This window comes from Phodopus roborovskii, unplaced genomic scaffold (genome assembly GCF_943737965.1).
Source record: "Phodopus roborovskii unplaced genomic scaffold, PHOROB, whole genome shotgun sequence".
NCBI lineage: Eukaryota > Metazoa > Chordata > Mammalia > Rodentia > Cricetidae > Phodopus > Phodopus roborovskii.
This window is the reverse complement of record NW_026125971.1, coordinates 452,600-478,246: the sequence shown is the minus strand read 5'-3', so window position 1 is coordinate 478,246 and position 25,647 is coordinate 452,600. Positions and strand designations below refer to the sequence as shown.

The 25,647-nt window shown below is 36.2% G+C and overlaps 1 protein-coding gene across 5 annotated transcripts in view; it reads left to right on the top strand.

Moving 5' to 3' along the window:
• The first annotated feature begins 5,022 nt into the window (after positions 1 to 5,022).
• Positions 5,023 to 25,647, top strand: part of Cnksr2 (connector enhancer of kinase suppressor of Ras 2) — a 248,221-nt gene continuing 227,596 nt past the window's right edge. For 3 of the 5 annotated variants that reach the window (XM_051179228.1, XM_051179226.1, XM_051179230.1), the window contains exon 1: positions 5,024 to 5,641. In XM_051179228.1, coding sequence (XP_051035185.1) covers positions 5,578 to 5,641 — 64 coding nt within the window. In that variant the 5' untranslated portion in view covers positions 5,024 to 5,577. Of the gene's footprint in view, positions 5,642 to 25,647 lie in introns of all 5 variants that reach the window. The other 2 variants (XM_051179229.1, XM_051179227.1) reach the window with 1 other exon arrangement.

Sequence of the window (25,647 nt, the reverse complement as noted above, 5' to 3'; positions counted from 1 at the left end):
TACTATCAGAGACTTTGGTTATTAATTGATATCTGTTAGGGAATTATAGTGGAAATAAAACATTATTACAGAAATTTTACTAACCTTTCTCTGGAATAAGATTTTTACATTATTCTTGAGAACAACTGGTCCTTTGTTTTATAATTATTAATCTTATCAGAATTGCTGAAGTATAATACACCTGATTTTGAAATTATAGGCACTGTCTATGATAAACTGAGAGAAAGGGAGATTGTTATTTTCTCTTGTTTAAGATATGAGCTTCTTTTAATAGTTTTCTCCATGTTTTAGTGACCAGCGTTACTGAAAAATAAAATATAAAAGGGATAAATTAACATGAGGAAACATTGCTTATTAAGAAAGTAAGAAGTTGGTACTGAATACCTGTAATCCCAGGACTTGAGAATCTGAGGGAGGAGAATCACAGAGTTCAAGGCAAACTTGGACTATGGAGTGACTTTCAGGTCAGTCTGGGTTATATAGAGCCAATCTCAAAAAAAAGACAAGTAATCAATACAACTGTATCAAATAAATAAATAAATAAATAAATAAATCTAAGCAAACTGAAAAGTTTCACCATTAATGCCTCTGAAAGATATTTTATACAAATGTTAAATAAGTAAAAGTGTTAACATATATCTTGTAGAGTAATGCAAAGTGACTATCTTTGCAAAATAAATGGTAAATAAAAATAAAAGATCTCTATAAGCCCAATTTGGAAAACATTTATATTCTCTTTAGCTCCAAAGAGACAAAGCCTTAAAAATCCTTTTTCCAGCTGACATAATTGCTAAATATATGATCAGTTAGAGGAGTATTTGTATATTGATCATCTAAAGCCAATTAAAGCTACATTATACTCTAAAATCTTAACTGAGGCTACTTTAGTTAAGGGATTTTCATTTTTATTTTAAAACCTAGAGGGAGAAAATGTTAACAACCAGAGTCACAAGTTGGACTGACATCATTTTTAAAAAATAGATTAAAAAAAGATTATTTGAAGTAATTTGTTTTGATGTGGTTGCAAATATCTCAAAAAGCATATATACCATTAATTTAATTAACATTTCTACTTGCTTCAATAAAAAAAAATCTGAGGCTTTTGTCAAAGGTCCATAATTTCACTTTTAAATCTAGCCTGTTGAAGAATGTGTGGCAGCATACCAATTAATATTTATGAAAAGATACTTTACTCCTTTAAATATTGTATTGTTAACTAAGAGAGGGAAATTTTAAGATGACCAGGTTTTAAAAGAAACACACTATACTATATGCACAGAAATGGGGAAGATGTTAAATTCTGAGTAACAGTCAGAGTACATAAATGGTAGTTTATTTGAATACTTGTGGAAAGAAAAATGCCAGAAAGATTCAGCTGAGTCATCTGTAGTTAAGAATAAAAGAATAAGAGCTGTGATGATTTAATCCTTTCATTTTTCTCCCCTTCCCAAATCAAGACTACATAAAATGAAAAGCCTGTTATGTTCTGAAGAGATTAAGTGGAATGATTTATGCTGATTATATTGTCAAAGTCAAAGTAAAATGCTATATTTCATGGGGGAATCTAAGGGAGGAGAAGTTAATGCTTAAGGCCTTGGTGCAATCTTTTAGACAATAGGAATCTACACTCGCATATTGGTTAATTCTTAGATTTAGATTTAGTGTTACAGTCATTTTACATGATTGAGAAAAACATAAAAGCTTAACTGTAAAATGAATTGGAGGGACTATATATTCCTTCAATCTGATATAAGGGATTCCTCAATTCTCTCCTTGCTCTGGAATCTTACTTTCCTATTTTCTTTGCCAGTTGCCTATTGCGGTTTAATAAAGACCAGGATAAATAGGCCAGATAGATGTTTATTCAGGGAGAAATAACTTACAACCTAGACAGATGAACACCAGCAAGTTCCACCGGATGCTCTCCTCTCTGCATCCTGCCAGCAAAAGAGCATTCCCCTGCTCCTCCTCAGGCCTCATTCACAGGTCACTTCCGCCCCTGGCTCCACCCCCAATGGGCTTGGTCAGTATTACAGAAGGAGACAAAATGAATATCCCACTACAGTGGCCTTGTCACATAAGATCAATGTCAATATCTATCATCTATCTATCTATCTATCTATCTATCTATCTATCTATCTATCCATTCACCCATCCATCTATCTTTGTCTGAATAATCCTGGTGTGTGCCACTTCTCTTGATAGCCTGCTCATCAGACAATAGATATTCTGATTTGTACTTTTGGTTAAGTTCTATGAAATACATCCAGTAGACCTTCAGTGGACCTCTCATTGACTACAATAGCCCATTTCATGTCAATGACACAAACCTGTTCACTGGTTTTCAAAGTTGATGTTCTGGAGTGAACTTGCAGTTACAATCATGCAGCATTATCTCAGAAAAATATTATCTTTAAGGCACTATTCACTAATTTGTTTAACATTTATGTAACTATGTGTAATAGATCTAGGGAATAGGAAGTGAATGTGATAGCTAAAGTTTCAGCTGTAAAATGTAGCTAATAGTACAGCTAATATGAGGCTAGAATAAAACATATGGTGATTAATTAGCACCTTGATCAATAAAATTTGTGTTATTATTAATAGTAATATTTTGATAACATTACTTGTACAATTAAATTTATTTTAAAAGGTTTGTTTATATTTTGAAGTTTGTGTTATTAATAAACATGTGTCAACACAAGCTTCTTAAATTTTATGTTTTGTACCAGTTGTATGAAAACAATATTTTATCAACTATTTTTTGAACTCTGGGGGGGGGGCTGCTAATTCATGCCAACTAAAGAAAGTGACATTCTTGGGCTGGAGAGATGGCTCAGAGGTTAAGAGCACTGACTGCTCTTCCAGAGGTCCTGAGTTCAATTCCCAGCAACCACATAATGGCTCACAACCATCTGTAATGAGATCTGGTTCCCTCTTCCGGGCATGCAAGCAAACATGCAGACAGAACACAGTATACATAATAAAAAAATTAAAAAAAAAGAAAGTGTCATTCTCTATTTCATAATACTGAGTTAGACATGTCTATAGTAGGAACTGGCATGGTTTATTAACGTTATTGAAATGGTTATAGGAAATAAGAGGAGTTTCTTCTTTACTCAATTAGCTCTTTAAGAGTTAAACAGAGGTAGAGAGCAAGAGAAAAGACCTTAATAGAGGGAGCCATTATAGTTTCAAAGAGAAATCTGGCACTAGGGAAATGTTCAGAGATCCACAAGGATGACCCCAACTAAAAATCTAAGCAATAGTGGAGAGGCTACCTTAAATGCCCTTCCCCTAAAATATTGATGACTACCTTAAATGTCACCCTAGAGCCTTCACCCAGTAGCTGATGGAAGCAGAAGCAGAGATCCACAGCTAAGCACTAAGCCTAACTCCTGGAATCCAGTTGCAGAGAGGGAGGAGTGATGAACAAAGGGGCCAAGACCATGCTGGAGAAACCCACAGAAACAGCAGACCTGAGCAAGTAGGAGCTCACAGACCCAGTCTGACAGTCGGGAAACCAGCATAGGACGGAACCAGGTCCTCTGAACTTGGCTGTTAGTTGAGAGGCCTGGACACTCTATGGGGCCTCTGGCAGTGGAACCAGTATTTATCCTTAGTGCACAAATGGACTTTGGGAGCCCATTCCCTGTGGAGGGATACTGTCTTAGTGTAGATACACAGGGGAGGGCCTAGGTCCTGCCCCAATGATGTGAGAGACTTTGGTGATGTGAGAGACTTTGAAGATTCCCCATGAGAGGCCTCAATCTCCCTGGGGAGTGGATAGGGGGTAGGATGCCGGTTTGGTGGGAGGCATGAGAGGATGGGAGGGAGAGGGATCTGGGACTGATATGTAAAATAAGATTGTTTCTCATTTAAGTTTTAAAGGGGGGGGGAAAGAAAATGCCATTCAGCTGGCTATCATGGCGTCATTTTCTCAGCTGAGGTCCCTCTCTAGCTTCTGTCAAGTTAACATTAAAACCATAAACTGCTCTACTCAAAAACAAAACAAAACAAAAAAAAAAAAAAAAAAAAAAAAGAAAAGAAAAAACAAAAGAATTATTCAGAGGTAGGGGAAAAACTATAATGGTGGTAGAGTTTGATACTAGATGCTCTAGAATTGTCACTGAAAGTGAAGCCTCATTAGGCAAACTGTATTTTACTAAATGTTGCATGGAAGCCTGCATAGATTTTTGAAGCAAACAATATGTGAAACATCATGTTTGCAATTTGTCACCAACTTTAAATCCCATTTAAACTCTCCGGTTCTTATATAAGAACATCTGAACACAAAATGACATCATGTAAAATCGGGGACCTTGTGTTGAAGGAGTTGGCCTAAAACCTGAAGCAGAAGCTTTGAAAAGGCACGTGTAAGGGTGGGGGATGTGTCTCAGAATCACCTGGAGCCGCTTGCAGTTGACTGCTCTGACTTTCCAGGTCCCTTTTAGCACCCAGGGGAGATCCGACAGCACCAGCCATCTAGCCTCATTTAGGCGTTTCTGGCTAGAGCCATTCCGTCTACAAAAGCCCACACCCCGGTTTTCCGCAGGGATGCTCGGTTCCGGGGGAGTCACCTCGGGAACCTACTCTGCAGTAAAGAAGGCAACAGCGAGGAAAGCCAGGGTTCCCACTGTCACCCTAGCAGTTTAGCGGTGTCCCCTCCCCAAGGTGGTGGATACCCTCCACTCCCTCGGCTGTCGGTTCAACTGGTGGAGTGGTGGGGCGGCCAGTCTCGTCTCTCTACCTCGTCTCCTGGAAGGCCACTGGGAGGCATGCCCCTGCCGCCGCACCTGACTGACTAACCGACCCCAGGCTCAGTCAGACTTAGCTAGAGCCCTGGTCACCACCACCTCAGGCACCACTGCATACGCCCTCCGGGCGCGGGTCTGGCACAGTGCAGCCCCCCCGGGGGGGGGCGGGAAGAAAGGAGCTTGAGCCGCCCGCACCTGGTCGCCTGTCTGGCACAACTCCGGGCCAGGCTCGCGCCGGCACACGCACGCGCACACGTCTCTTGCGCGCCTGCTGTCGGCCCTGGGGGCGGGACCGCGCGGCGGCGAGCGGGCGGGGGGCTCGTGGAGCGCGCGCCCCGCACCCGAGGGCTGCGGAGAGATATTTTGGGTGGCAGGAGGCCCCTCGTCATTTCCGCCCGGCGGCTCGTCGTGCCGGGGGCTCCAGTCCCGCGCGCCAGGCGAGCGAGCGGGCAAGTTGGCTGCAGCGCTGCGCTGGCGGCTCCTTCGTTCCCCTCCTGCCGCGACCCTCGGCGGCTGGAGCCATGAACTGAAGCCCCGCGGGACGCACACCCGGGGCTGAGCGGCGGAGGAGGCTGCAGCAGCGGCCGCCGCCAGGGCTGGGACCGAGCCGACCCCAGAGCTTTTGCCCGGCCGTCGCCGCTCCCACCGCGGTCGCCTCCGACGCTCCAGCCTTGGGACCGCCACACAAAAGCCGCCCTCTTCGCACCGCCCACCCCGGAAGGCTGCAGCTGGCCACCGACCCCACCTGAGAGCGCCTCGGGCTGCGGACTTCGCCTTCTGTCCGAGCTCCGCGTCCCACGCGGCACCGACCCCGCCGCCCATGGCTCTGATCATGGAACCAGTGAGCAAATGGTCTCCGAGTCAAGTAGTGGACTGGATGAAAGGTAATGCCCTCTGTGCGGAGGGCGAGGCGACACTGGGGCACAGGGTCCCGGTATGAGGGAGGGTCGCCCGCCAGGGTATAACCCGTCCTGGGAGCTTCTAACCAACTGCCTACGGTCCTCCCCGGGAATGGACTGAGGGTCCTCGGGCTCTGGTACGGACCCGGGGACCTTGATCTCCTTTTGTCTTCAGCCAGAGGGGCGCGGGGAGTGAGAGGGCTGCGGGCGCCACCTGGTTGAAGCTGGAAGCAGGGCGGTGGAATCCCGGAGCATCTTAGCCACTTCCCGCTTCCCTCGACGCCTTCGGGCCCGGAGGACGCGACAACCCTTGCTTCTCAGCTAAGGGAGGAGCCCCCGGGACCTATTCTTACGATTGCCCCCTCCCGGGTCCCTTTGTTCCTGGAAACCTGAGGCCCCTTCTAGGTCTCACCCTACCAAGTGCCTTCCCCAGTGCCAACTCTCCTGGCAACTTTTAAACCAGCATAATGGGGTCAGGATGCAGTCGCTCAGGTTGGAAGCTGGGGACCCTCCAGCAGGCTGGGCTGAGGATGATCGGGAAGGGGGCGCGCTACTTTGGAGTGTAGAAAACAAGCTTCCCTTGGGACATCATCCCTGCTGATACATATGGGCACCCTAGCTTATCCTTCGCTTTCCTAGGTTGAGGTGTGCGGAAGCTTTAGACCTCTTCTTGCTTCTTGTTAAGGGCTCAACATCAGGTTTAAAGTGGTGCGCATTCAAGTACTCTCTTTTTTCTTCCATCTTGAAGGGTCCCCCCGCCCCCGACAATTTCTAATAACCAGTTTCAAACCTTCACCCTCCTCCTAGACACAAATGTAGGCTTTTTCTCTAGTCTCTGGGCTTTCCTGTCTCACTATCTCCCTCTGTTGTCTGAGTTGAGGGGCTTATAGGGGATCTCTCCAATCCATCCCCAGACTGAACTCTGAGAAAGGGATGCCTGGGTTGGAATAAGAAATTCTTGAACACGCTTGGAAAATGCTTGGGAAATATTAGCGTTTTGAGGTAGTACCCGAGCATACAAACGTAAAATATGTAGGCTCCAAGACTTTTGTCTGAAAATACCCTTTCCAAATATGAAGAAGCCCCCCCTTTTTTTTTCTAAGGATTGCTTTGCAGTCAGACTTTCTAAGCTCCACGTAGTTGAAAACGAAAGGTGGGTGGTTGGTTGGTTGGAAGGTATTGAAAGTAGTAGGGAGAAACTCACTTCTCCCCTGATTCCCCCCCCCCACCTTTTCGGACATTTGCTTATTTTTCTGGATTTCCCTGTATCTGTTTTACTTCCTTTTTCTCACTGATTCGCCCTGCTACTTCTCACTTAATTTGTTTTTTTTTTTTTTTTTCATCTAATATGTGGGGAAAATGCTTTGTAACTGCAAAGCACAATGTAAGTGCAAGTGAATTGAATTAAACCTAATTCATTATTTATCCACTGCCCCCTGTGTGCAGTGCATTGGGTGTTTTGGGGGTTATAAAGATGACTAAGACGAAGTCCAGCAATGGCTCATCTTTGCTGCTTGTTCTCTTTCCGTTATTTGCTATTAAAATTTCAGCCTCCTGGATTCCCACTAACCCCCCAACACACGCGCAACACATTCTCTCTCTCTCTCTCTCCTCTCTGCCTCTGTCTGTCAGTCAGTCTGTCTGTCTGTCTCCCCCTCCCCCCATGAAAAAAATTCTCTGCAGTTTCTCAGTAAGGGAAGAGAATATTCACAGAAAGTAAGAATGCTTAATTAAAACTCTTTCTTTGAATTTGTCTAAAAGGCCAGTTTAGTTTGAGTCTGTTGCAACAATATTCAGAGAAAAGCTGTGTTCGTGGGAGTCAGATTACCTCCATGGACTGCCTTCTAGAAATTCCCATGCTGCCTGTAGTGAGTGCTGCATACTCCATCTTCTTTACCTCCCACCCAGTTACATTCTTACATTTCCTTTCTCTCCACTGCTTTAGGTCCCCTGAAGCAAGTACATCAGATGATGTATGTAATGTGACACACATTAGTTTTCCAGTACACTAGTTTTTTAAAAAAATCTATCCAGTGCAAAATGCAGTTTCTTTGAACTTTGGTAAAGACTATTTGCTGTAATTTTAAATTCACATGATATTTAAGTTGGATAACTTGTTTTTGTATCTGTTGGTGACACATTTTCCAGCTTCTTGAAAAGGCTAATTGGGTAACCAAGGAAGAATTTGCAAGCCTTTGTATAAGAAAAGACTGGATGAGAGTGGGAGAGTGGCTGCTTTAATAACCAATTTCAGTTCCCAGTTAGCTGCTACTTAGTCCTAAACTGCTTGTTGTTACAATTTCTGTGGTAGTCATATAAATTTGAGATTATACCAGAAAAAGGGTTTTTATAAAATGTTCATTTCTTCCACTTGCCCCTTACAGTGTTACCTTAGTTAATTTTTTCTAATGTCTTCTTCCAGGAAACTTAAACAAAAGGCAAAAATAGTTTTCACACTTTCCTCAGTTGCAGAAATGTTTGAAAGCCCACTGCTAATTTAGCTTATAGTTTTGAAATGATTAAATCTTGCTTAATGTTTTTTATATGTAGTGTTATAAGGCCAGTACTAAAGCATGAACAACATTTCGATAATGTTGTTTGAAAAGGGATCTCGTATAGCACAGGGTGGCCTTGAATTCTGTGTAACCAAGCATGACCTTAAATTTCTGATCCTGCTTTTTCCTCTGCTCCGGAAATTGGATTACAGGCATGTGCCACCACCCCTGGTTTTATATGGTGCTTGAGATCAAGCTCAGGTCTTCCTACATGTGAGGTAAACATGTTAGGTGAGCAAAATCCCTAGCACCTAAAAAACCTAGTAAGACTTTTTTTTTCTTTTTTTCATTTAAATTTGAAACAAGGTTGTTTTACATGTCAATTCCAGTTCCCTCCCTCACCTTCCCATCCTCCCAGATCACAAGTTTTGAATAATTGCAACATCCTGGGAGTTCTTCAGCTTGAGTTCTTTGTGTGACAACTTCATCTTCCTTAATATTGTAAGTTTCAGCTGGTCACAATCATAGCTACTTACACTGTTTTAGTAAGGCACATATTTCAGATTCTTTCTAGGATTTTTTTTTTAATTTACTAAGTTAGAAAAAAGGTACCATTTGATCGAGACAGTATATAGATATTATATAGAAACTAAGTCATCAAAGAAGGAAATGTAGGAGAAAAATAACTTTACTGAGTTGTCATAGTATATGTTCAAGATTGTTTTATGAAGGACCATTAATGTGACAATTCATTTTGATCTATTTTTATTTAAATTTATTTGAAGGAGATACAAATATAAAATATATATACTAATTTTTAGCAAAGATGTAAGTTGCTCATGCACTCTTTGTAAGTATAGTACTGGTCAAATTTTCTGCTGGCAATGAATATTTGGTTTGACACATTGTCATTGTTAGTAAATACACAATAAATGATCTACTTATGAGTCAGTAAAATAAAGCCTTTTATTCCAGATTATTGTTTTGATACTACTTCTAGATATTTGGTGATAGTGCATAAATTCTTCTATTAACTAAAATTAAGTTTATAAAATTACTGTTGGAGAAAATCAATATACTCATCTCCTTTATTAGCACTTGAAACCAGTCCTCATCATTTGGAAAGTACATTCAATCATATTAGAGTTTTGAAGAAGTCTTCAAACAGAAGTTTTTAAAATCAACAAAGGCAAGCAAGTTACTGAGAAAAGTCATAGACAATAAAGTAAGCCAATAACTTTCTAATTTGTTGCTGAACCTATTAATCTAAAATAATGCTATTTTCAGTCCCTATTTATTTGACAATCCTAGAAATACTTCATAATATATGAGTCTTCGTTCTCTATAATTATTTTCTTAATGAAATATAGCCAAAACCTCTGAACACTTCAGTGTTCTTATTTTATTATTACATTTCCTTGTTCATTTTATGTCAAGTAATTCTATTCCTTTCATAACTTTTTGAGCTTTGAGACTAATGCAAAATATCCACATGACCAAGGTAATTATTTTCTAGGACCATTTCTGTCTATGACATTCCTCTCCTGAGCATTAATCTCTTTCCGGGTTAAATAAAATGACTATTATCTTCAGAGTGGAGCAGAAGGCCCAACTTTGTGGGTCTTTTCTTCTGATTTCTGGGACTTAATGCTAATCCATTTTGCAGTATTATAATCACCAAAATAATCTAAAATTTTATGATCATCGTTAACCTATCCCACAATCAACTTCCCTACTCTTTCTTGATCATAATAAAACATTTTGTTCAAGAAGTAGTTCCTGACTTCTGGTTTCCATAATGATGACTCAGCCATCTTGAGGATAGAAAATGAAATATATTATTTTAGGCATTAAAAAATGGAATCTAATGTTTGCATACAATCCTATAATAGAGGGAAATGTAGTGATTGCATGATGTCTATTTAGTGTAAATGTGAAGTGATGTAGAAGAGCGTATATATGCTAAAACAAAGAAATTTTGACAGGTGATTAATAATTCTTCTCCTCTAATAGGACATCAGAGCTTAGGATGAAATGTACCTTAATTGTATAAAGGAATTTATTAACATTTTGAGTTGAATTGAATGGAGGGAAATAAATCAGAAACATTTATGACAAGAACTCAAAACCTTATGCTGTAAGGAAAAGAGGTTAAACTTAATTGATCACATTTGTTATAGCCTTTTGAAAAATTTGATCCCATTTTCAAATGTAAGGTGACTAGATAGGCACAGCAATCATCTACTTTGGATTTTACAGGTTTTTTTTTCTAATTGGAATTCTTGTTAATATATATATATATGTATGTATATATATATATATATATATAATATATATATATATATATAGCCATTTATCTTCTGCTATGTGTAGTCCACTGAAAACATTTGATTTATATTGTCGTTGACATTTGATTTCTAGCATTCACAAATTTAGTACTGATTAGGAAGAAAGCAACTAGTTATATGATTATATTCTTTTTTGGGGGTATTATTTACTGAGTACATCTACATGGAAAGTGTTTTAATGGATTAAAAAATATTCTCTGCTTTTAAAAAATTATCCTCTGTAAGAGACAACAGTGTCATTAAAAAAAATACCTGTCCAGGATAAAGACAGGAACCAACTAGTACACTTAGAAAAATTTTTAAAGTTTGTGTTATGCATGCAAACACCAATTAAAAGAGGTTATAAGTTTGTGAACCAAGAAAGGAGAGGATGGGTTTTTAGCAACTATTTGAACTACTTAATTAAGGTGTATTTAAAAGAAATGTCTAAATATATGAGGGACATCAAGAGATTCTGGAGATCAGATAGGGGGAGTTAATTGAAAGAGTGTATCTGGGTTTGTCTGGTTGAAGTAGGAAAGTGGGCAGGAGAGGGAAAGTGAGGGAGGAGTGTGAGTAGGTGACAAAAAGTACAAGAACAAATCTGCATATGAGAAAGACAATAAAACTCTCATCATGTCCTGAGTTTAAATAAATACCACATTATAAAACTCCGGTTGCCAAAAATCAGCCCACAAAGAATGTGTATTGAATTGGTACAGCTGTTTCAAATCTGTTTCTGTGGAATAATCTGGAAATAATATTAAAGTAGTTATTTTGAAGATTAATTACATCATTAACATAGTGTTGGATATTTAGAATTTTACTGATCCAGATTCTTATGTGAGAAACAAAACTAGGCTTTTATTAATGATAAATTACCATTTTTGTTTATAGCAGTACAACCTCAGATTAGATCTTAATTTGTTCTTAATGACTTTTAGCTTTTGATGCAACTTTTTTTAGAGTATTTCACACATCAGGTGTATTTGGAAGATGCAGTGTTGGTTTCTGTAGAGTCGTAGAAGGACAGTGTATATGAAATAATTTAAAAAGGGCAACAGAGAGAGCAACTGATTTGGAAAAGGTGGAGTGTAAAATTTTTTCATGATTTTTCAAATTGTCTATTGTCTGAAAACAGGAAGTTTAATCTTTAATGTAGAATCATGTGTTGTGTAACAGTCAGTGAGTGAATCCAGTTTTCTGGAATAGCATAGGTCTGTGCTTGAAAATGGTGTATTTCTCTGACTGTGAAAGGAAAATGATCAAAGGCTGAATAGCTTATTTTTGTTTTAAAAACTCAAGTATTATTTCAAATAAAAAAAATATGAATTTTACATCCAAGATGCAGAAAGCAAAATTGGTATGATTTCAGGAATTTTAAGCTTGTAGCAGGCTGTTTTAAGTGCGTTCCTCAGACCTTATAGGGTTAGGAGTACACTTTGTTCGATATTTGTGGAGACATTAGTGGAAAAGCTTGAGAAGTGGTCGTTGGCTTTAGAAAAGGTAGATTTAATGTACTATGTGTTTTTTTTTTACTATCATTGCAAAGTGCACAAGTGCACATTTTTGACGTTTTTCTGTTAATTTTGTGTGATCCATAAACTAACAGCCACAGTGGACTCCTTAAGAGTGATCCATCCTCCCTGTGTATTTGATGGAGGAATGGGATGGGAAGGTGGGGGGGAGGGGCACAGGAGGGAGGGAGAAAGGACGGAGGGAGAAAGGAGTGAGGGAGGGAGAGGGAACTGGGATCGATATGTAAAATAAGAAAAATTAACCAATAAATAAAAACAAAACAACAACAAAAATGAGTGATTCTTAGCTGATCGTATCCTTGTACTTTTCATCACTTTTAAATGGCTTTTCATTGTTTTAGGCTAAAGGTCTAAGTCCTTAACATGACCTAAGAGACCCTTCAGTTTTGTTACTGCCTGTGAGGTAAGCTTCATGACAGATAGCAGCTATACTGGATATCCCAGTCCTTTTGGTTTGCCCACCACCAAGCCTTTGTACTTTATATATACTTTACTTATTTCTTCATGTTATTAAGTTCTATTATTTCTTCAGACCTCAGCTTTTCCATCTATATGTACATCGGAAAGGTTTTCCCATCTTCCCCAAGTCTCATCAAAATCTTTAGTTGTTCTTATGGTACAACCTACATCCCCTATGTCCCATTTGCCAATTGTATTTTATTATTAATTTGTATGATTATTTAGCTGTTTAGCTACTCTACTAAATGAATGCAAGGACCCCATATGTTTTATGTAACAATATATTAAACGGTATGTGGTAATATATATGATCAGAAAATATTTGTTGAGTGAAGGAATGAATTAATTTAGTTTCAGATTACTGGTCTGCCAGCAAATCTGCTTTCCCAAATGACAATGCATTCACAATGCATTAACATAAAGTCCCTTATAGTGCTTTAATGTATACTGTCATCACAAAGATGCATGCTGTATGCTAGAATACAGACTAAGATAGGGTTGTATTATCCATATTTCTTAGTTGTGTCAGTTCTACCCAATTCATATTCCTAAATCATGGTTTAGACGTGTTTTGTTAAGAAATATTAATTTCAATGAGTGAATGAATGACACTGGTATTTATGCCCTAGGTATTATAAATATGATACAAATATTTTCTAATTTAAGTATACTAGCACCATATGCAAGTACTTATAAACAAATACTTAGTTACTTATAAAAACTTAGTTTAAAATTTGAAACATACCTTTTCTAAACATTTATTTTCCTTCATTCAAATACCCTAATTATTTCACCATTTTATATTTCAGAAAGAACTCTATATTTGAGAGTCTGTAGGAGACTGGTATTAGTAGAAAGCTTTAGGCTTTTTCATTTCCATATAAGTGTTTAATAAAAGTTTATACAGGAAAATTAAATGTATTTTTCAGTGGTGAAAACAAAATTTATTTAATTAAGTACATAATTGGAAAATATCTCCTTTTAGTGAAACATTATCTTCATTATTATTTTTAATTTGGAACTTACATTTTACTTTTAGAAATTAAGATACTTTGAAATTCAATTTTTATTTTTCCTCTTTTTTTGATAAAAGTAATTTTAATACTTTAAAGTATATGTAAATTTATTTTGTCTAACTTTTGGAGGTTATTTTATAAGAACACATGTAGAAGACTCAATATAAAATATAGCTTGTTGAATGAATGTGCCCTATTTGTTGAATTACATGCTACTAAATGAACAGTAATAGAGAGTTTCCTAATAATGTATTTCTCCTCGAAATTTAAAGTTGGTAATGCATGTCATCTTAAGTAAAATCTGAAGACCTTAGCATAGGCATGCTGATTTTTTTTACATTTTGTTGAAAAAAATTTTCATATGATATATTCTGATTTACTTTCCCCTCTCCCAACTTGTCCCTGTCTTTCCCTACCTTCCCACCCACCCAACTCCATGATCTTCTTTTCTCTGTTTAGAAAAACAGACAAACACCTCACCCCCCCCAAAAAAAAATAAAATCAATTAAAACAAAAGAAAGAAAAAACTCAAGAAACCACACACACACACACACACACACACACACACACACACACACACACACACACACGCACACCAAACAATAAAAAGCAAAACCCATCCATAAAAACATAAAATCGGAAAACATAATGTACAAGCACAAGACCAGTAAAATAAAATAAAAAAAAATGCCTCAATAAAGCATTATGACGTAAAAAGTCTACAAAATGCCAATGAATTCATTTGTGTTGGTCATCTATTATTGGGCAAGTGGACTACCTTTAAGTGTGGTTAATATACTCATTAGAGAAAACTAATGTTTTCCTTTTAGGAGCAGATGTCAGTTGCAGATAGCTTCTAGGTTAGGGATGGGAGATTATATCTGCCTTCCCATCTCAAAGCTGGGAACCTATTTGCCTTGAACCTGTGCAGACCCCATGCATAGTGCTGCAGCCTCTGTGAAAACATATGTGCATCAATCCTGTTTTCTTTGGACAACACTATTTCTTTGAAGTCCTTCATAATGTCTTAGATAATGTTACAGAATTATAATTTGCACTTGTATCCTGATTTTACTTACAAGCAAATATTGTTGATTCGCAATGATAGAAATTTTAAAGTTATAAAGACATATTTATTTACATTTTATTTTAATTTAAATTATAATAAAACAAATGTAGGTTTGCATTCTTTTTCATCTAATTTCAAGAATTACCAATACTTAAATCAATTCATTAAAGTTTAAATAACATTTGTGTTCATCTGTAGAATATTTTGGCACACTGTAAAAATTTTTCAGAAGCTAAGTTGTATTACATAAACTAAAACTTGCCTTGATACTGTGCTATGTAAAAAAAAATTGTCAAGTATCATACATATGTCTATTATATTATTAATTGACATTAGTCTTGTCAGAGAGATTGGATAGTCTTTAGATATCATGATACAGAAGAAGATATAATATTATGCTGGTTGCCTTTTAAAATATTTTTCAATATCCTATTTTGTTCCTTGGTTGAACTTTTTGTTTTGTTTTAGACTCTGTTACTGCAAAGCAAGTTTACAACATGTTTTCTCATGAGGACTTACGACAAGACAACAGAAGTCTAACTTAAATCCTGGATCTTACTTTTTTATTTTTTATTGTTTATTAGTAGCACAATAGTGCAATTTATTGTAAGTGGCAATAACATTAACTTTTCCATTTATATTTAAGTGAACAAAAGATTTATTTTATCATGATTTGTTAATCTTCTTGATTTCTGCTCATCAAGAACTACTTAGAGATGTGGTTTTCATATGTCATTATTATTGCTTAATAATGAATATTTAATAGCTGATAAGGTTTCTCAGAATGAGCTTGTTTATTTCTTATTCCCATTTTGCAAATTAAATATGTGGAGAGTCATACTTTTATCACATTGTTTCCCAAAGATTATCATAGAAGTCATTTTCTAATGAGATGGTTATAATGTAATCTATTAATAAATCTTTTAAATAGTAACCTTTAATACTTTTGAATGATCAATTTAAGGAATCTGTTCGTTAAATTTTTATGTGTACTATGTGTGTGTAGGAGTTGCTTCTTATGCTATATATTTCTATATATTTTCTTCATCTATTTGCATTATTTTTAAAAAGTTTAACAGTACTGAATCCTTGTGATTCTTTTCCTCCTTCCAGAACAGATTTTTTTTGTTTAAATTTTGCATGATTTATTCTTTAGTTATCAAAACGGGCCAACATATTAAATACATATAGAATACAAAATTTTGAGCTAATTTTGCTCAAATTATAGAAATTCTGACTTTTAATACTACTAGAACTTAAATAATAATTATATATATAATATATTATATAATAATATATATAATGTATATATTTTATATATATATATATATATATATATTGTTACAGAACCTATATAGCAGTGGTTCTCAACCTGTGGGTCATGACCCTTTGAGCCTGAACAACCCTTTCACAGGGGTCAAACATCAGATATCCTACATATCATATATTTATATTATGAGTCATAACAGTAGCAAACTTACAGTATGAAGTAGCAACAAAATGATTTTATGGTTGAGGGGATTACCACAACACAAGGAACTGTATCAAAGGGTCACAGCATTAGGAAGGCTGAGAATCATTGCAATATCGCTGGCATTGTTAGGTTTTCCCTCTCTATTCCCTCCATATTGGTGTCAAGATAAGCTTTGTTGCAATCTTATCCAGAAGCATGCTCACTTGTCTCCAAGCTATCATTTGAATGTTAAATTGCTACATAGACCCCTATGGAATATGTATGATTATTTTTTCTTTCTAGTTTTTCCCTAAAAACTGTTTTGTGCTAAAAACTTTTAACTTGAGGTTACATTTATTTGGACTTTAGTTGAAGATTGCTTTTGATACATGACAAAGGAGTTTGCCAGATAAATGCCATACATAATACCTACAAAATTGGAAAGGAATTGTTTGACCTGAATAAAATACAGTGTTTTCAAGTATCTTATTTTTCAAGAGTCATTTTCACACTGAAAATATCCTAGTTAGAGCTAGCTTGTGGCTATATAGCATAACTTGGTTCTCATTTGCCAAACCTATAAGTGTTTTGAGAACTTTGAATTTAATCTTTAGTAATTTTCTTAAAAGATTCCATAAGGGGGGGTGGCTATAGATGACTCAGAGGATAAAGATACCTGCTTCCAAGCTTGCCAACCTCAATTCATTTCCCCCAGGACAAAGTGTTTCTTTGAAGATTTTATTCATTGTGATTTGATAGCTCTTAAGCCCTTATATATAACCAGATGTTAATTGGTTCCTTAAAATTGTTTTCTTTGAATAATATTATTAATCCAAATTATGATATGTGATGGTTTATGGCATCAGTAATTTTAACACTAAAGAAAATGTGATGTAATCAAAAATGATAAAATGTGAAATTTGGAGTGATCAAGTTGAGCTAGGTGATTGGTCAGGGAATTACTTATAAACTAGTAATGAAAGGTATAGTGTGTATATATTAGGTATAATGTATTTAAAGTAATACATATAATTTTATATATGTACTAAACATATATTCTGGTGTGTGTGAGGTAGAATTTGTTCAGAGTTAAAACAAGATGATGCTTTGTGTTTCTCCTTGTTTTCATTAAAAGGATTCAGGTAAGCCTGCTTTCGAATGGAATTTTTAAACAAATAATATAACTTAACTTGTTATTATGGAAATAATTAATTTGAAATCTCTCAGTTGTTAATGAAATCGTTATAATACTTAGGACAAATAGGTACTTTAAGCAAGTGATTGAACTCTGACAATTATTTTAGAAATTCACTTTGCCTTGTCTACTTGATTTAAAAAACACATTTTTCTCTTACATTGTATTATTACTTTTTAGGATCCCCATAAATGAAAATTAATTTTAACTTTTAGATTCTTTCAGTCAGCTCATCACTTTTCAAAATAGTTGTTGACAATCTGTATATAAAAGAATTCTAGTAAGTGAAAGACCTGAATGCAATGATATTGTGGATCTCTGTTACAAGTAGTTTTTCTGGCAGCCTGGAGCCACCGTGGCGCTAGTCCCAATTAACACCCAGAGTCTCTGTATTAGATATAATTCTGTTGGCCTGTTACTAGTTTCTTATAGGCTAGCTCTGTCTTAATGATTAACCCATTTCTATTAATCTAAGTATTTCCACATGGTCTCATCTTACCGGAATGGGGCCAGCGTTCTTCTCTCTACAGTCTCTTCAAGTTGACTTCTTCCTACTACTTCCTGGAATCCTCCTTGCCTCCTAGTCCTGCCTATCTTGCTTTCCTATTGGCCAACAGTCCTTTATTCATTAACCAATAAGAGAAACATATTTACAGAATAACATCTCCCATCAATTAAGTTTTTTGTATTTAAATGCACTGGTTTCTTATGTTTGTTATTTTGACATGAGGCTACTTTGTCAGAAAATTATTACATTTATACTGAAAACTAGTGCACATGTACACACACACATGCACACGCATACATGCATGCACGCGCATACACACACACACACACACACAGAGAGAGACAGAGAGAGACAGAGAGAGAGAGAGAGAGAGAATAAATGTAGTGGAATAACAGCTAGGGAATCAAAATTCATTTCCTAGTTTATTTTCTTCCTTCCTTCCTTCCTTTCTATTTGTTTTTGTTTGTTTGTTTGTTTTATTTTTTATTACATGGTTTCTCTGTGTAGCCCTGCCTGTTCTGGAACAGGCTGGCCTGCAACTCACAGAGATCCACCTGCCCCTGCTTCCCAAATGCTGGGATGAAAGGCATGAACCACCATGCCTTTAAGTCCTTAATTTTTAATCAGTGTGTAATTGGTCAAATTTCTAGTTTCATAAATGTTACAAACTCTCTGAAGACTTTCCTTTAATTAGCTTTCAATACCCAAACACTTATTCTTTCCCCCATGTTTGTCTTTTTGGACCCAACACTTTTTACGTGTGTGTGTGTGTGTGTGTGTGTGTGTGTGTGTGTGTGTGTGTGTGTGTATTAGAGGTCTCACATACTGACATGATCTTAATCTTTTAAAGATCAGTACAGTAGAATTTTGGTACAGTGGCACATATCTGTCTGTATTCTTGAGATGTATTTCTCTCTGTAGACACTCAATTTAACTATGTGTCCTAGTTTACTATCTATTACTATGATAAACACCATGGCCAAAAGCAACATTGGGAGAGAAGGTTTGATGGCCTTAAGCTTCCATATCACAGCTCATCACTGAGGAAAGGCAAGGCAGGAATGCAAGCAGAGGGGAACCTGGAGGTGGGAACTGAACAGAGACCACAGAGGAGTGCTACTTACTGTCTTGATCTCCAAACTCATGTTCATGTATCTTTCTTAGACTTCCCAGGACATGCATACTCAGGCTTGGCACTGCCCATAGTAGGCTGTGCTCCCCCACATCAATTATTAATAAAGAAAACTCACCATAGACTAGCCTACAGGCCAGTCTTATGGAGGCCTTTACTCAACTGATGTTCCTCTTCTCAGATGAGTCTAGTTTGTATCAGGTTAACAAAACAAAAACCAAGCAAACAAAAAACAACTTACTAGCCCACTATGGAAAAGAAAATGATTGCTAATTTGTTGCCAACATATAGCTAGTATATCTGGATTTAAAAGAAACATTAGGATGTGAAGTCATTCAGTATAATATGTATAACGAAGCAGAAGATGAGATGATAGATCGAAATGAGTATTAGGAGAAATAGTGACAGGACAGACTCATTTGATATGTCATCCCAGCTGTAAGGTGATGATACTTAACATTTGATCTCCTTGATTGTGGATATTGATGATAACTTGTTTCCACTTGAGAGAGTGTAGGAAGAGGGAAGCATATAATTTTGTTGAACCTGGAAATTTCTGTCTTAGCTAGGTGATCAATATGTAATTTTTATGTCATATACCCTTGGTAAGTTATGATAAGGACAATTCTAAGTGGTCTCTTCTCTTAACCAATCCAATTCTAACCATAAAAAACTGCAGAAAACTCAAATGTAAGACTATTTTAAGAAGTATCAGATTAATATCCTTCAGCCTTATCAAGATCTCCAAATACCAACATAACAGAAAAAATCAGGAAGAATCTAAGGAGACATGGGAATAAATCCTTATTGTAGTATACTGGATAATATTCTGGGACATTAAAATACATTAGGGAAAAATCCAATAACATATTTAGAAATGTGCCATTCAATAACAAAATATCAATGCTAACTCCATCTGCACTGTAGGGATATGAACTATTTGTAGAAGAATCTGGGTGATAGGTACATAGGAACTGGAAATTGCCAATACTACTTTTCTATCTCCTCTTTGGACCTTAAAACTATATTGAAATTAAAAGCTTATTTAAATAAACATTCAAATGTAACATACTTTTAATTTTAATTTTTAATGTCTCAAATAGTTTTGACATATCTCACTAGAATTATAAAAATGAACAGTTTCAAAGGAAAAAAATCACTTGGGATGAAGTGAAGTTTTTCATTATGAAGGTTCGTTTCATATATCATCAGTAACCCAACCTTTATGATAACCTTACATTTTAACCTTATGAATATATACTGCAGTGATTTGCAAAGTACTTTTCTTTTTTAAATATTTATTTAATTTATAAACAGTCTTATTTTACATATCAATCCCAGTTCACTCTCGATCCCATCCTCCCATGCCTCCCACTGATACCCCATCTACTCTCCAGGGAGGGGGAGGCCTTTCATGGGGGATCATCATAATCTGTCACATCATTTGGGACAGGGCCTAGGCCTTCCTCTGAATATCTGGGCTAAGAGGGCATCCCTTCATGGGTAATGGGCTCCCAAAGTCCACCTGTGCACTAGGGATAAATACTGGTTTCACTGTCAGAGATCCCATAGACTGCCCAGGCCTCCTAACTGGCACCCACATTCAGAGGACTTGATTTGGTTCAATGCTGGTCCCCCAGCTTTACTACTGGTGTCCCTTTGCTCTCACTTGGTCAGGTCAGCTTTTTCTGTGGGTTTCTCCAGCATGGTCTTGACCCCTTTGCTCCTCCCTCCTCCCTCTCTACAACTGGAGTCCAGCAAATTGGGAACACTGAGGGAGGGAAAGGTAGTTAGGAGAAAGAACAGGAGAGGAGGACATGAGGAAGCAGGAAGATTTAGGAGTCAGGGGAAGAATAGAGGAGAACAAGAAAAGAGATATCATATTATAGGCTTTAAGGGAAATCTGGCACTAGGGTAATGTCCAGAGACCTACAATGATGACCCCAACTAGCAATCTATGCAGTAGTAGAGAGGCTACCTTAAATGCCCTTCCCCTATAATGAGATTGATGACTACCTTATATGCCATCCTAGAACCTTCATCCAGTAGCTGATGGAAGCAGAAGCAGATACCCATAGCTAAGCTCTTCAAAGTACTTTTCTTTTCAAAAGAATGCTGTACCTGATTATCATTCTACTGAAACTAACATCTTACCTGATTAACTTTTTTTTTAAATTGCCTTTTGATAGTCAGGAAACATATAGGAAAAGAAAAGGATATACTTGGGTAGGATGCAAACTACCAAAACTGAAGTCCATTCTCTGTATTTTACCTGCTAGCTAGTTTTCAGTTAAACACTTGCATAGAAGAATATGCTTTTCTAATCCCTGTTAACAAAGCCTGATTCACAACACTAATTCTAATTGTAGTTTCTGTTTCCCACAGACATTTTTGTTCAGGAATGTTAAACAAGGCGTGAAAATTTTGAGCAAATAATGTTGTGCTGTATAATAATTGAGTTTCAGCTGTATAAATCTAAGTGCATTTATAAATAGTGACACATATTTACATAGGGCAGACTTGCTAAAACTGAAAAGACTTCTGCTAATTACTTTTCTCCAAGGTCTTGTCATTAAACATAGCACCTTATTTTCATTATGAAAGGCCCGAGGAATGTGTTTTGCTGAGTTTGGGTTAGTCAGGTGGTTAGAATTTAAAACTTGTGGTCACATCTCCCAAAGCTATTATACATTGAAGTATAACTATTTTATTACTTACCATTTAATTCCTATAATTTTTTTTACTAAAAATTTCTTTGTTTTCTAGTTTGCTGATATGAAAATTCTAAAGAAAAAAAAAAGTCTCCTGTAATAAATATAGTACATCCAAGAACTTAATTCATTATCCATTTTTTTGCCACAACAAAATAAATATAATCAACACAATTTCAACTTGTAGATAATTTTGTTAATAATCTATCGCTATACTAGTGTTTAGTGTGGTTCTGCTGGTACTGATGACTGATGTGACTATGCTAGAATCGTCCCCGGGCTTGTTGCTGAACACTTTGGACTTCATGCTCTGTGAATACCATACTAGGTGTATGCACTAATGTCTTCTTTGTGAAGTTCTTCTACCTTTGAAAAAGAATGGGGGATAGTTTGCTTTGTTTGAAATCTTCCTGTGTTTAGTAAGCCTTGTAACTGAAGAAACTCATAAAACAATAAGTGATATGAATATCCAAAGTTTTAAAATATTTGAACATGGTGTGTAACTGGAAATGATGGTTTAAGTTTAGATGGTTTTTCCACATTTTAAAATTTGTCTCAGAAGCAGTGAGAAACATTTAGTTTTAAGTTGTCTTTAAAACTTCCCAATAGTACTTTTCATAAAATGAGACAGTTTTTTTATTATTAGGTATTGTGATAGTATTAGTTTAGGTAGTCATATAATAATTAAAGACAGTGTTAGAAGCCATTTGTGTGATTTGTATGACCTGTTAAAACAGATGACATGAAGTAGGACTGGAAGCTTTTCTAGAGTTCATATGGGCATGCATTTTCTATGAAGTTAACTACAATCATCATGTTAAGCACATTGTTTTAAAGTCCATTATGAATTTATTATTCTTCTAGTCATATACCAAAATGTCAGTGATGCCTTTCAAGTGAACTGAAAACACCTGTACCTCCTGTATCCATGTCAAAAGGCTCATTTCTCTATCCTTTTTCTTTAATTTGGACATTCCTTTTCACAACTGACAGAAGATTAAAGGGATATTTAATATGAAGCACTACGTATAAGACAATACAAATTATCAGTAGTATTGAGTTGAGCCTGAAAATTTCATTTGTACCCACCTAAATACCTATTTTTTGTGTACATAACTCAACTTTTTACTTTTTAAGCTATAGGTCTTATAGATTAAAATGGAAGTAATGAAATTGTGCTTTATATATAATTCAGAAGCATAATTAGTTAAAATGACTATGTTTTATAGAAATGGAATAACATTTTGACAGTGGAAAGATATTTTATTATTGTACAGTATTTTAAATGATCTTTATGAAAGCCTATTTTAATGTGTTCCAACTTATAATTTACTGAATCTCACTAACACATGGCATTGAAAAGCAATTATGTTGGTTTTTAAAATGTATCTATCTGTAAGGTGGATTTCAGAAGGCTGGCTCTCAGAAGCCCTTTCATTCTTACTAGCTGTTGTCATCTGTGTAGTCAATATTTTTTTAAATATTTGTATTTATTCTTTGACAATTTTATACATATATACAGTGCATTTTTATTCTACCCACTTCTTTCTCTAACAGTTTTATGGGAACAGTTTTCTCCAAATTATTTTTTTCTTATTTGGGTCAGTTGATCCTTTTATCAGTTGAGCTAATGAATGTTATATCTCACTGATTCTGTAAAGGAGCTCAATGTAATGGTTCCAAGGCATTGATGTTGATGGCTTTACTATCACTGGCTAAGACTGAATTAATTCAGACTTCTTCTTAGTAGGAGACCCTACATACAAAGATTCGTCAGTCCTTCCCAACTTTATTTTATCAAATATTCAAAATCATTGCACTTTTACTTCTGACTGATAGATTAAATATTAGAATTTTATCATCACAGGTTATAAACAGTCATAATTATTCAATACTGAGTCTCTGTATTAAATATGATACTTACATGGTGCTTATAACCACTAGCCATTTAAGTAATAAGAATGTATTGACTTTCATAGAAAAGTCTTTTTTCTTTTCTGATGCAAAAGCAATGAGTCTAATGAGCTAACTGTATTAACTTGGGCCCTTTGTTCATTCATCACAGTCAGTTTTAAGAAACAAACCACTGGGCAGTGGTGGTGCATACCTTTAATCCCAGCACTCAGGAGGCAGAGGCAGTGGGATCTCAGTAAGTTTGAGGCCAGCCCAGTATACAGATTGAGTTCCAGGAAAGGCTCTAAAGCTACAGAGGAACCCTGTCACAGAAAACCAAACCAAAGCAAACCATTTCTTTCTAAACTTGAATCTTTGAAAACAAGAGAGAATGGCTGCCCCCCCCCAAAAAAAAAAAAAAAAAAAAAAAAAAAAAAAAAAAAAAAAAGCCTTTTCTCATTTATGTGTTAAAAGTGGGATTTGGATTGAGGACAATCGAGAAACATTAAGACAGCAAATTAGTTCCCATGTTGTACAGAATGGTGGTTGGAAAGTTTACTAAAGATCCTATGCTAACATTTAATTTCTTTCATTTCCAGCAGTTTTGCTTTTCTCCTTAGGCATGACTTCCATTTGTGATTTCCTTTAGAAAATGGCTTTGTCTTTCTTGACATTAGCATGTATTATGTAAATAACGTTAATTTACATGCATAGTTCAGGAATTTTTAACAGTAGAAACTTAAGGGCCTACTTTTAGTCAGTCTAATAGTATTGGCTTTAAAAATTTAAGAGACAATGTTCTGATTTTTTAAAAAAATTCTATTTCATATTGATATGTTTCTAATTGATAGTATGCAGTATTTTATACTGTCAAATTTAAGGATGTTTTGGATTTTCTTGGCAGGAGTAGTTGATATATTTAGTTATAGGTTTAAGGTAGAATTTAGGTTTAAAGCAGTGGTTCTCATCCAGTGGGTTCTGACCCCCTTGAGGGTTGCAAATTGTATATTTGCATTACAATTCACAGCACTAGCAAAATTACTATTATGAAGTAGCAATGAAATAATTTTATGGTTGGGGTCACCACAACATGGGGATTGCATTAAAGAGTTGCAGTATTTAGAAGCTGTAGAACCACTGGTTTAAAGCAAGTGATTAAAACAACAACAACAAAAAACAAACGAGATCATATGGTTGAGAAGCTGTACTTTTATGTGATAACCAAGGATAAATACTTTGGATTTCTGATTTTCTCTCCTATAAAAGAATTGTGAACAATAAATACATCCTTTAAAATTCTAAAGTCTGTGATCCTAACTTACTAATTCATTTCCACATTTGATTTAATGACCCCCAAAGAAAATAATCCTTTTGAATTTTCTTTATATCAAATATATTCTGGTGCTTAATTGAATACCAAGAACAAAACTAAATATTACATAAACATTTTCTGTGTAAGAGAAGTAGAGTGTGTGCTTTGTGTTTAAGGTAGATTTAAATCTACCAACATTGTGTGTTTACCAATAACAAATGTTATTTGGGGAATTCCTGACATACTAGATTATAAATATTTCTCCTTTTTTTAAAAAAATATTATCTGAAATTTTATTAATTTATTTTGTTTGTAAATTTATTTATTTAGTAGGGTGTGTGTGTGTGTGCGCGCGCGTGCACACGTGTGTGTGTGTGTGTGTGTGTGTGTGTGTGTATCTGTGTGTGTATACACACATCAAGGTACATCCCTGTGTGGATGTCAGAGGACAACATGGAGGAGTCAGTTCTTGCCTTTAACCATGAGTATTCCAGGGATAGAATTCCTGTCCTTAGGCTCAATAGTAATTGACTTTACCAACTAAGCCACCTTGCCAGCTTTCCTTTTCCTTCCTTCCTTCCTTCCTTCCTTCCTTCCTTTCTTCCTTCCTTCCTTCCTTTCTTTCTTTTGCTGTAAGAATATGCCTTAAAGGGCCAGAGAGAAGGTTCAGCCATTAGTTAAAGCTAGACTCACAACCAAAATGTCATGAATCGCCTTAAATTATTAAATATAACCCAACATCTTTATTTTAACAATATTTTCTGAAAAGACCCTGCTTAGTTTCTCACCACACTGACACCTTTGTACACTGTATGGCCTAAGTTAGAACAAAGAAAGAGCTTTTAGAAATCTTTTGTTAATTTGCTATCATAGTACATGTAAA